We start from the raw sequence: 13329 nt of genomic DNA on the forward strand, positions 1-13329 counted from the left end.
CTATTACTAGGACTTGACAGTAATCAAAATAGTGTCCTCCCACAGCACAGCCGCAACTGAAGCTCTTTTGAAGGCAGTGGCCTACTTTACACCGTCTCCTCTCACATTCTTGATTTAATTTCAGAATGGAATAAGAGAGGTTGTGATAACCTCTTCATGGCAGGAAAAATGCAACAAATGTAGCATGGCCGTTCAAGATTATTTTTCTCGGGTGCACAGCGGAGGACATCCTTTAAATCGGAAACGTGCTGTGTGCATATTCTGTCCGTTCTGACACGACATTGAGCCGGGAAACACTGAGCACACCCTGCTGTGGTGCTGTCAGTGGAGTAGCTGATTATATTTTCTGTCTGTCGAAACACACTAGCCACAGTTTGTGCTTCTCATGTTGTTGCATTTTACACTTTCGCAATGATGATTACACACAAGTCACAGAGCTCAACATCTTTCTCAGGGTGGCTGTGGCTCAGGAGATTGGCCCAGAAGGCTGGTGGTTCGATCCCCTGCTGCTGCAGTTTGCATTCTGATGCGTCTTTGGGCAAAATGCTGAGTCCCAAATTGTCAATGACAGCTGTTCCAACAGTGTATGACGGATGTTAGATAGAACAAATAGCTGCATAACGACGCAGTGTGGATTAATGTAACTTGTTGTGCTTTAAGTGGTTGATAAGACTGGGAAAAGTGCTATATATATAAAGTCCATTTACCATCTTAGTGATGAATACCAGTCATGTGTTGAACATTTTCAGATTCCCCAAATACTTTTCTTGCGATAAACGTCATTTCCTAAAAGCATCTCCTCTATTTTTACTGCATATTCAAATAAGATAACTCTTTTCAATAAAACACCTCAAATGTTGCAAACTGAAAAATCTCTTTACGAGTATTTAAGCAGCTGAATTCCAGATTGACAACTTGTGTGTTCAATGTTTGTTTTTTTTTGTGTGTGTTTTGTATTATATATCCTATATTTTCCTGTTGTTGTTAAGCCTTTTGATTGTGATACGTGTCATTATGATTATGACGTGCCTTATTGTTTGTAATATAGATAGATAGATAGATAGATAGATAGATAGATAGATAGACAGATAGATAGATGGATTTATAAATATATAGATAGATAGATACTTTATTGATCTCGAGGGAAATTTCTGATTTGAATAACAAAACAAAAATCTTTGTTGTGGAAAACACAATGCGTCAGGTCGCAAGGCGCAGTTAAGTGTCGCAAACTGTCGCAACGCGGTGAAAAGTTACCGTGCGTGTGTGCCAGCTGCGGACTAACGAGTTCCAGGTGGATGCTACACGGAGGAGGAGCGTCAGCAGAGTCCGGACATGTCGTCTCAGAAGCGGTAAGTGTTTTCAAACGACCCGCTGATTTATCTTTGACAGCTTAGATGTGATATGAGCAAACTGAGGGAACTTTAACACTGGACAGGTCACAGTAGCATTAGTTAAATAGTTTGTTAACTAGCTTGCTATGCTAAATAGCGAATGGTAACTGCCAAGCTAGTCAAACCTGCCACAGGTGTATCAATCAGCTAGCTGCTTGTTGCCATAGCAACCTGCTGATGACGCGTGGATATCATATCGGCCAACTAATGTGATTAAATATGATCTGTGTTGCTTTTGTCACTTCAATATTATTTATCATAGAGATAAGATCACTGCCAGTGTATCGGGGGTATCAGCAGCACCCCGACCATTAGCTTCCACCCACCTTTAACCCCAAAACAGTGCAGGAGAAGGCTATTAATTATGCAGAACTGCGACCTCTTTTTCTTTGTGAACGTTGGTGTAGTTTGATGTTTGTTGATGCCCGATTTAAAATTCTAATTGGTGTGAAAATAAAGGTCATCGTCAGTGTTTGATCATGTTATTGACAAAAGATGATGGCCCTGTGGATGGTGAGATAAGCTAAGATAATCCTTTATCAGACCCACAAAGGGGAAATTTGCAGTGTTACAGCAGCAAGATAAAAAAATAGGCATCAGTTAGTAAATATAAGTAGCATGCAATACCTAAGTGTAAGGATAATAATACTTCAGTGTAAGGACATATAGAAAATATAGAAAAATATGAATGGAATAAAAATGTACAGTGAATGGATTGCACATGAACCATTGCATTGCACAGACAGAATAATTATTGCACAGTTATGTGAGCTGAACCAGAGTTAATGTCCATAATGGGTGCGTGTATTTCTACTGGGAGCATAACTGGTTCTTACAGTTGGTGTAAAGCAAAGTATGACCAAAACCACTGCATTAGCATTATCAGAGGTACCCCACCTAAACCTTCACCAAACTATAAGCTGTGCCTCAATTCAGGGGCTGCATCCTTCAGAGGCTACTTTTGAAGACCGATTGAAGACATTTTGGCGTGTCCAACTTCAGCTTGTATAGACTGGGCTAGATTGACATCCCCCTCACCACCAATTAGGGTGAAACAAGTTGAACAATCCTGGGCTGGAGGACATTTTGACATCTTACAATAAGCAACACTCTGGCACAAAACAACTAACCTCTTTTAGCTGGTTCAGCTTCAAGGTAACGTGCCAGCTCACTGTCAAGCCCTACTGAATAGAACACAGCCTTTTTTCATTTTACAGTAGCACCTGTGCTTTTCTTACTAAGTCAAAATGTCTGCTGGGGTCTGGTGACATCACCTAATCTTTTTTCGTACCTCTGTCCACCTGTTCTCAACCTGAGCCAAGTCCAATCTGCCAGAATAAGTGAAAACACTTGTGCAGGGCCATTAACCCTTCATTGTGAGTGTGTAGGGAGGCTGTGGTCTGTTGCTTGTCCACTTATGTTTTGTACTGTTTAAATTCACTCAGTCTTGTATTTGCAGACAGCCTGTGGATGGCGAACTGACAGAGATAGGAGGAACTTCACTGCTGTCTTCAACATTTCAAGGTGAATTCCTCTTAGTGAATATATTATTGAAGTTACTAAAGAGTCTATATGCCTTGAACCTAATCTGCCTTGTGCTGCTATGCGAGATGTAAAATAACACATTCCATAGCATCACCATGACTTCTGCTAGTACTTTGTACTATGCAGGAGTGCATGTTACTATCCCATTAATTCTAGCTGTGCCAGCTTTCAACTTAACACAAAAATGGCTCATGAGGCTAATGGAGGAAAATATATACTCATAGCCATAGTCTATGTCAGATAATTCTCATCTCATTATGTGGTGCAATATTTGGATTTCTAAAATTGTTGCATTAGTCTGAATTTACAGCAATGACTGTATCTGCCACTTGTACTGATTCAAGAGGGCCATATGATGTCAACTTGTGTGCAGATTTTATTCTATTTAAGTGTGGTCTGTTGGCATTTGAAAGCCGATTAAAAAATTTCAAAACCTGTTTGTCCATAAAATGACATAAATCAGTTGTGTTCTGCTTATACAAGTCTTTATATCTACAGTATTTCTTATCTTTCTGCCAAATTGATGAGCAGTAAACTTCTCACCACTCTTCTCCAGAGACTGTCACATGGCATATCTCACTAAACGAGTTGCACAAAGTTCTTCAGATCACAACTTAAAAAAAAAAAATCTCGTTCGGTTCCAAGCACTCCAACAAAGCCAAATGTGACTCATCCCTCTTCTTTATCCCAAGGGGAAAATTCTAGTTGACAGACTGCAGTGTTTTCATGTTTTCTAAGCTCATAAAACATGCATTCGCCACTGCCATGCCTGGAACACGCCCTGTTGAAGAATAGCTCCTCAACTTGTTTGTATGCATGGAATTCACAGGACTGTGACTCCATATTTTCAAACCAATTATTCAAATAGCTGCCACTGTAACTGGCTGGGCAAGCATGTCGAGAACAAGGGAGAGGAGCATCTCAGAGATTCATAATACAATGTTTTCTGCTATATAGTGGAATTACTTGTCTGCACCATTTGGAGATAACGTTGTCCTTGGCTTGGAGTTTTGAGATCAGTCATGTGTGAGATGACTGAAGTATGTTGATCTGGGATAAATGAAAGTCTGGCTTTTACTTCTAGTTCATATGTCTGTGCGCTTAGAGGATCACAGGGAAGCAGTTTTAATGTTCAAGGATGTGGAATGTGATCTCACATAAAACTCAGCCTTGATAGATATAAACATAACTCATCATAATGTCCAGTTGTGGCTTAATGGTGAATTAGTTGCCAGGTATATAAATGAACTGACATCTACTCCTTTCCTTAACCAGCAACTGAGGGTGTGATCGAGTTTAGCTTTTGGGAAAAAAACTATTACCGAATGAGTTGGCATGAAAGTGAAATGAAGTCGATTAAGTTTCCATCAGGCGATTCCGTTATCTGCTCATTCTGGAAGCAACTCACAAAATCTCCACTTGGATATTACGTCCGTGAGCACAACCATCTGAGCTATGAAATATGAGAGCATCATAAATATCATCTTTCATTCATCTGGTGCTGAATACCTGGCATTTAAAATTCATAGAGCATGTTGTAGCGTATTGTCGGAGTTTGGGTGAGGGATGTCCTCAGGCAACCCCATTAATCTTTATTAAAGAGCCATCTCTCTCTCGCTCTCTCTTGCTCTCTCTCTGGATTGGATGCATTTGCTTTTGAATGTCAGGTGTTTGACAGTACAGTGGCAAACGCTTCAAACTTGGTTATTCTTTAGTTTGTTTGTTATTGTTTTCCAGAAGCATCAGCACCACAAGAGAAAAGGATTTGATTTGGTCAAATAAACACATTCGCTCCACCTAAAAAGCTGATTTCTAAGTGAGCAGGGTCATTGAATCTGCTGCCATATTAGAACATTTCATCACTGATTGCTCAAGTAGCAACATCTGCATAATTATTTTTAACTGTGCGCCCTTCATACCATACAAATATGTTCCAATTAGTGGTGATATATTGGCTTGACATCTCGTTTAGTGTGGACGGGCAGATTGCAGAGCCGTGATTGAAAGCTTATTGAATGATTCATAATCTGGAATGAAATGGACATTTTCATTTGGGTGTGTGCAGCGATCATTAGGAGGACACGCAGCATTTCTGCACAAGTAACAAAAGCTAAAGTGTGGAGTTGTTGTTTGATTGTACCTGGAAATGTGTGTTGTTACTGTTTTTATATAAACCGTGTGCGAATTGAGGAACAAATTTTCACAGCCCTTCATTGCCAGTTAAATCTGAGTTTCTCCACCTAGTCGTCAAAGCGTTTATCTTGTTGTTGGATGCAGCGTTTGTATTCTACCTAATATTTCTAGTTTGCTGCTGTCTGGGTACTGGAGGAAGGTTTTGAGCAGGGAGGGATGTTGTCTGTTGCGAAACAAACAGATGGGACGACGACTTGACCTACTTCTTCATCTGGACCACTCTGAATAGAAAAGAAGAATGACTACGGAGAGAGGAGAGTGAAAACCACACGATGTGATGAGTTTGTGTGGATGAATAGAGTGTATAGAACACATTTTTTTCTTTTTGATTCATATCACAGCATTTTGTTAACTACATTTCCCTGTGTTGTGTATGTGCACTTTCAAACTTTCTTTCCCTGTCTTCCTCGGCCACTTATTCATGTTTTATATAAATTAGGAACCAGATATACACAGGTCAAAACCAATCAACCAGAAAAAAACAAAACTCCAACCCTATTGAGTTGCTTATGGAGTAGTAGCACAGGATGTATGTGCTTGTCAGAGAGAGGAAGAGAGAGACCTACGTATTCCAGCAATCCTCGAGGGCTTGCTAGTTCCTTTGTGTGTTGTGAGCATGGAGCTGTTGGGCATTGTGATAAATGACCTGTGTTTTAAGAAGTCAGGAAGGTCAGCCCTGCCATATCAACCACGGCAGCCTTATGTATTAAAGCCCTAATGAGGAGTAAGGAAATTGGTTTGTATTGTAAGAGGGGTAGAAATTGTACAGAGATTAAGAGGAGTTACTTCGAAAAGTTTCCTTATAATGTCCTTTTCCTGAGAGCAATGTTAATATAGAAGGAAATGAAATGTTTGCAGATGGTGTATTTCATAGTGCTTATGCCGGTATTATACTTTGTATGTCTTTGTACTTTGGACATCAATTTCTTAACTTCATGGTGTGGGAAATGTGAGGAGATGCAGCCACAGTTCACACACATTTGTTGATGTGGTTATCATAACTAGTCGATACTTGGACTATGTATAATATTCAACCATATCCTTAATTGAAAAAAAACACACTTTCTTATGCGTTTATTTTCAAGGGGTGTAATGATTCTGAACCTGAGATAAAACCAAAATAAAAATGTCCAAAATGTGAAATGCAGGATGACAAAAAGGGAAACCCCATCCCGGTCTCATCACTGTAACACACAATAACTCATGTAAAACATTTAATATTCTGTTTAAAGTTAGGGTAAGCTTTATATTTTATAAATATTACGTATTACTCTTTTTTTGTTGTTTTCCAGCTGCATGTTTCATGTAACTATTTTGGTTCAATCCTGATGGACCAGCTGAAAAAGCTCAAAGTGGACATTTACCTTGAGATTTCAGTCACCCTGGAAACCTTGAAGTCAGTTGGGTGAAAACATTTCGGGTCCCCCCCTTCAAAAGAAAATAGGTATGAACCGAATCGCGGCTTAAAACAATTAAGGATATGGAGAATCCTTCAGACCCTTACTATCAAAGCACTTTTTCAAACAACCCGCCTTGATGCTGATTGTAATTTTGCATGTGATATAATTGCGTAGGTCAAACTATACGTGCCTCTGTTTTGAAATACAGTTGCAGCTGATGGCTTGAAATGCTTTCATATTTTTCCCACATGTGGAGAACTGTTACCCCCTGGCAGCATATTCTGTTCTCTTCCCACGCCTCTTTAACAATACCATGAATTGTGCTGCAAACTATTGCAATAATTGCCTGTTTTTTTGGCCCACTGTGCCACAGGAGACACTAATCCTTGTACACAGAAACATGAATAAAGCTGTGTTTAGCCTGCCCCTAGGGAAGAACAGGTAATAGGCTAATGGTACACTATACAGCATGAATGAATCACCGACTACCCCCCTGAAACCTAACAAAGTCTGTCCCTACAAGTAAGACATATATGGGGTTCCCTATGATGTAATGTTCCAGCAATGCTGGTGAATTAGTTACCAGGAACACATGTCAATAATTAAGAGGAAGGTATTGTTTTTTAATCGTAGAAGGCCATGTTGCAAAAATGAGTACAGGCTCCAACAAGTACAAGTAAAACAAATGATTACTGGGTTAGGCTGGTTAAGGGCATGATTAAAACTGTGTACTGTACACATGAAGAGGGGACCGATTCTACAATTCTGTTAGAGAGTTCAGGACCATGGACAGGGCAGGGGCTCTTCAGCTGGGACACATCGCTGTCTGTGGTGCTGAAATTCTGCTGAGCTGATTCTGCTTGTTTCCCAAGAATCACGATTATTAATGTGGACAGAGTTAAACCGGTAATGCTAATGGTCTTTTGTATGCATCCTCAACTGGTTCCAATGACTGGATAAAGTCCCCTTTACTGTGAAAATGAACATTTCCTGGTATACCCCTTTAACTTCAGTCTTTTAGCCCATTTTACCTGGCTGCTTGCTACATAACACAGTGTGAGACACGCCACTAAATCAAAGCATATATTAAAAAATTCTCTTTTCATCCTCAGGTTGAGATGCACAAAGAACCAACTATTATGTCTTATGACCCTTAAGTATATTTGAGGGTACAGCCACATAGCCCAGCTGCTGGCACGTGGGAACAATCCCCATTTATAATGAGTCCAAAAGAAAATATAGCTCGATTAAGTAATTTTATGTTCGATTGTTATGTGACGTGCAACGTAACACCGCTCTATGCATCCCTATACATTTTAACTAGCCAGCTCTATGCATGTCTGAAACGTTGTCTGCCTCCAACATAAAAGCCCAGTAAATCACCCTCTGCTGTCAAGCCACTGATGAGTTTGCCCTGCACAAAGCCTATGCAGCTTTTCCACCAGGCTGTTGTATACCCCTTCCCCTTCCCTCCCCCATCCCTCCCTCCCTTCCTCTCCTCCTCCACATCCAGTGCTCCCTCTTGCGCGCACGGTGAGCAGCAGCAGCAGTGGCTTCAGCGCTTGTCTGACGCACCATCGGAGATGCGCATCTGAGTCCCATCGGCTGTCAAGGAAGACTCAGTCGACATCTTCCCGTAGGACCTCTGCGGCCAAGCTTTCACCGTCATCTAGCTCTGTGTGTTTTTGGTCTCTTTTCCCCATCCCGTCGTCGTAATTTGTCAGATTTCGGCGCTGCGTTTGGCAGGGATGCCCGCAGTTGACATCTCTTGGCTGGGAATTTACTTCGGAGGTGATTTTGTATCCGCAACAACTGTCAGCGTGTGATAGATCTCTGTCTACACCTGGGGAGGTAATCTCCATGATTTTGGGGCCATTCTTCAGGACATTCTTGTGCTTGTAAGATAAGTGCTTGAAATTAAAGGTGAGCAGAGGCGCTGAATCAGAGAGCTGTTTGACAGGAGATCGTTTGGATGACGGACACCGAGAGGCAAGAGCTCTCCCTCTGCAACGCCAGTCTCTGCGTCCTTGGAATATTCTCACACAGGAGGCACCGTTACTGAGTAGAAATATTTTCAGTTTGCAGTCATAGTCCACACAGGACGAGTTCGCCCACTGCAGGGGCTGTCGCGGCTTTCGCGTCTGCTCTGTTTCGAAATACGGTTTCCTTGACGGGCGGGCGTCTGAGCATCCCGGACGAGCCCGGGTTTGCGATGCCCAAGCAGTGAGCGAGAGCACGGCGGGATCTCATCTGGTCACCCTGCACGGTAGCATGGCCCCAGCCCGGAGGGACTGCAGCGGCTGGGAGATGCTCCTCCCGACGGGATGCCTGCTCCTCTCTGTCTTGCTGTTTCACCCAGCCCTGGCCAAGGTGTGCAACGACCGCACCAAACACGGACAGGACAACAGCTGGTTCGCCAGGGACGGGGAAAACTTGCCCATCATGGTCCTTATGCCCATGAACGAGTCGGCCCTGATGAGCGGCATCAGCCAGGGCATCGAGCCGGCGGTCCAGCTGGCCATCCAGCACATACGGGAGTCCAGGAAGTACTCGTTCTCGCTCATCACCAAAATCTACGACACCGAGGTAAACACGCAGACTGAACCAAACAGCTATAGCCTATACGGCGTGTGTGCATGTGTATGTGTGCACGCGTGTATACATGCGCGCAATTGGCCCCGCAGCGCACCACACTGTGCGTCCAAGGGGGAAACGGTGGACCCTGCCTTATGTTTGGTGTCTGCACAGCCTCGTTGTAGATGAGCTGGTTCTCACTGCGCTAAAGTCAACTGCTGTCGCCTGTTCTCCTGAATGACAGCGCGGTGTTGGTGCGGGGGTCTCTGATCGCCCACAGCGCATTTACATGCATCAGAAGAGACACTGCAACTCCTGGGCACCGCGGAGCCTCACATCACACTCCTGGTCTCCTTGTAGTGGTCGTTTTAATGGTTTACCGCAGTCCCATGATGAAGCGGGTTGACCATGATGTCTGATAATACACGTGTCATCCATCACCTCTACCTGGTTGGATTTTAACTGTTAGTGTATTTTGTGATCATCACCAGACCAGATGTGTGTTCTATTAAAGCTGAGTCCGTGCAGCAAAGCTTTTTCAGTCACGAATCCGGTGCATCTTTTAACGATTTAAGGGCTGGTTCCCTGCGTGCCTGAAGATGGCGGTAATTGGATGTAGAGTTGTTCCGTCTCCTCGCATCTTTGGAAGGAAGTGTTCGAGTTCCAAATTAAGATCTGTACATTCCGTAATAACAATCAAAGCTACCTCTCCAGCTGAAGTCCTCTTGAAGTTTAGTCATGATTACATATCTGCAATCTTTTACAATATAGGCGTGTTCACCATATTATGTTTGCACTTGAATTATGTGACTCATTCAGCAGTTTTTCATAGTGGCCTTACTGGCTTCAGTGATGAGGACACATCAGTTTAAAGCTGAATAATGTAACATTGGATACATTATAATCTGTTCTGTTGATCTAGGTTTGTCTTATTAAATCTTCTCATGGTAACTCCTGTCCCTCGTGCGTTAAATCGTTGGAATTCGTTTGGTTTTCACTGTCCAGCACTTGTTCAGAGTCCTGTATGTGCACAGGTGCATCTGTGTGAAAGAGCATTCAAATCTCTGCTGACAGAGGTAAGCCCTCACAGGCAGCATGCGCTCAGACCATGAGATTAATATGCTATGTGAGAGTTATGATTTTCCCCCTTCTATTCCCTGGGAGGGAAAGATGAGCTGGAAGCAGGAGGTCAGTAGGCCAGCCTGACATCCGCTCACTGGGAAACGTCGGATAGGGAAGCCAGCTTTCTAATACTGGCAATCAATGGGAACAGTGTTATTTGATGATTTTGTGGGCAAAGGCTAAACTTAATTACATCATGGCACTGCCAATCCTATGGTATTTGACATTTGTTTTGTAAATTGTTACATTGTAGCTAACAACCCAGGGTCCGATCATGTAAAAAATTGTAATACTCCATGTCAGTCGGTAAGAGATATATGTTCAGCACTTGTTATTTTTCCGTATTCTTCTAGTGGGGGACCATATAAAACATTTTTATCACTTGATTTATGTTATCAATGAAGAACTTTGACCAGATTTTAGTAACTAAGGAAAAGCACCCTGCCATTAACCTAAAGAGTATATTTACAAACTGCAAACCATCTGGCACAGGCTGACACGGTTAACATCATCAGTTGACCACAGAGAGCAGTGTGAAGTGCAATTGGAAATACCTATGTTACTGCAACAGAATTTTTGTTCTCTATATATTTACAGAGAATACTAAAGGAAAAGGCAGGAGACCTTTAAACATGATTTCAATAACATGTGAGAAGCTGTATTTGTTTGTTTATATCAGCTGGAGTGGGCTGAAGTGTAGAGACTGTCTCAACACTCTTGGGCATTTAGAGATTGACGAACTTTGCCCCGGGGCAGGGTTATTGTAGTGTCGACTAAATTGGTTTTGGAGCCTCTGACATGTTTATAGGAGCAATAATATAAAGATAGTGATGGTCGCTCATTATACATTTGCCATATAATCTCTTACTCGCACATGAAAAAAAAGAGTCCCTAACACACACATACACACATGCACACAGCTTCCCCACATACCACATGCTTATGTCAGAAAACAATACATGCATCAGTGCGTTCGTTTGCAGCTAGCAGCAGGCCAAGTGTGTGTCTTTGTGGTCGTCGTACACGTGTGTGTGTGTGTGTGTTTGTGTGGGCACTGGGATTTAGCCTGGCAGATGTAAGTAATCAGTCCCAGAGCAGAGGCTCTTTATCCCTTTATCCCCTGTTGGTGGAGCCATGGGTAGACTGAGCAGGCCCAGTCCATTCCCTGGTGGTGTGGTGCTGGGCGGTGGTGCTGATGATGTGGATGGTGAGGCACTTGGGGGCTGTCCCACTGTAAAAGGCCTCAGAGCTGAGGCTGTGTTGCTAGATTGAGGCGGTAAGAGGACTGAGGAAGCAGTTGCTGGAAGTAGAGCAGATGTCCTGATGTGGACTGCATGATGCTCTAATGGGAGATGGTGTGAAACTGGTCGGAACAGGCTGAGGAAGATGTTGCAGCTATGTACGCATTTTTATCAGGCTGAGGCAACTGCAGAATACATTTTTGCTTTGAAACCCGAGCGTTGCAGGTAGAAAAGAAGCAAGATGGATTATATCAACCGGGAGGCTTAGTGCCAGAGCCAGAGTTGGTCCTCCAGTGCCGTTCTAGATGTGTGAGTGTGGGTTTTAGTGTAACTGAGGACTGATACTGTAACTCTGCAGGCTTAGAGGATCAAAGCTTTGGAGAGGACGGGAAGCACTGGAAGAGGATGGAAGGGAGACTTTGGGCAGTGAGCGCATTCTAGGCTAAGCTACGCTAGTTCACGGGTTTATAGGATGTGTGACGGGCCCTTAAGAGGGGCCACTCAGAATAGTGAAATGTGGTAGGCTAAGTTTTTGAATTCATTGCTATCTTGTGTTAAGCTATGGCCAGTCATATCATACAATGAATATAAATGTAAACCTCACAAATCAAAAAGGCAAAGGTTGCTGTTATATACAATTGGACTGTAATGTTTCAAACATTTGTGGGAGAAATAAGAAATAGGATTTTAGAAACAAATAAAGTTCATATACTCTTCATCCCAGAAAGGAACATTAGTCCTCTGTGCAGTTTGTATTGTACAGCAGTTATTCTGCAAATGCTGGGACGAAGGCACAAGGACTGTTTTAGGATATTGAGAAACATTTGTGAAACAGGCTTGCTGTGTCACACACTGAGGGGAATTGGGAGAGAAGAGGACAATGAAAGTCACAATACTTTCATTATAGTCCTCTGAGAATAATGAGAGATTTGCAGTTTCACAGAATAAGGCAGTCACTTAAGTTTGAACAAATGAGAACTAGCACCTAATTCTTTCAGACCAACTTAAAAGCCAACCCACATAGCCCGGATCGAGGAATTGACATGGTTGCTTTAATTTGTAGTGCGTCCGCTGCCTCACTCTAGGGACGAGCTAACAGCTCACATCAGATCTTATTGTTGGGGTAGTGTTACTGCAGCCCAGTTTTGAGAAGTCAGCAAACGGCCTCACCTTTAGGCCTCTCCACAAACGTTCTACCTATGGTGTCAAAAACAAAAGAATAAGCTCCCATACACTACATCTCAGGTGGTTCAGTGCCATGATCCCCTCAGCATGGCTCACCACCTCCGTTTGGCATTAACAAACAGAACAACAGCTCTGTCACACAGTGACAGTGCAGTTTACAGACACCCCTCGGAGAAGAAAGCCCAGCCTTTTGCATTTATATGCTGTGAATTTTAAAATTCGGTAAGAACATGGCGGACTGAATAATTCATTTTTTTGCCCACGTTTGAACAGTTGTTCGAACTGTGAATAAAAAGTGACAGCCCCACCACCCGTGCATTTGCGGTGATCCAAACCTTTTGTTGTCAGTTGTTGAATGGAACATTTATTTTTGATAGCATGTGATAACATAAAGCATAAAAAAGGACATGATAATGTTGTGGCTGATGCTCTTTCTCAAGCTTTTCCTTCTCTTTTCAAAGTAAAGATTAATAAACACCGTGTGTGTGTTTTTCATGGTTGGGGGTGTTACATACCCCCATAGGTTATGGTGTAACCGATAACACGTGTCAGCATGTGTTGTGTTGCTGCTTAGACTCTTTGTGCCGCAACTCTACTTCCTCCTCCTCCCTTGTGTTATTGGTGGATTGGTGAATAGGGACCTACAGGCACATCCATCTGGGGGTCTGGGGGTAC

The 13329-nt window shown here is 42.7% G+C and overlaps 1 protein-coding gene across 2 annotated transcripts in view; it reads left to right on the plus strand.

The window, feature by feature from the left end:
* Positions 1-1268: 1268 nt before the first annotated feature.
* Positions 1269-13329, plus strand: part of gabbr2 (gamma-aminobutyric acid (GABA) B receptor, 2) — a 168088-nt gene continuing 156027 nt past the window's right edge. The window contains exons 1-2 of one of the 2 annotated variants that reach the window (XM_035183673.1): positions 1269-1352; positions 2854-2918. Coding sequence is in view for 1 of the 2 variants with exons in the window: in XM_035183672.2 (XP_035039563.1) it covers positions 8804-9118 (315 nt within the window). In the remaining variant the exon portion in view is untranslated. Of the gene's footprint in view, positions 1353-2853; positions 2919-8068; positions 9119-13329 lie in introns of those variants that run through there. The other variant, XM_035183672.2, reaches the window with a different exon arrangement.

This window comes from Hippoglossus stenolepis, chromosome 17 (genome assembly GCF_022539355.2).
Source record: "Hippoglossus stenolepis isolate QCI-W04-F060 chromosome 17, HSTE1.2, whole genome shotgun sequence".
Classification (NCBI taxonomy): domain Eukaryota; kingdom Metazoa; phylum Chordata; class Actinopteri; order Pleuronectiformes; family Pleuronectidae; genus Hippoglossus; species Hippoglossus stenolepis.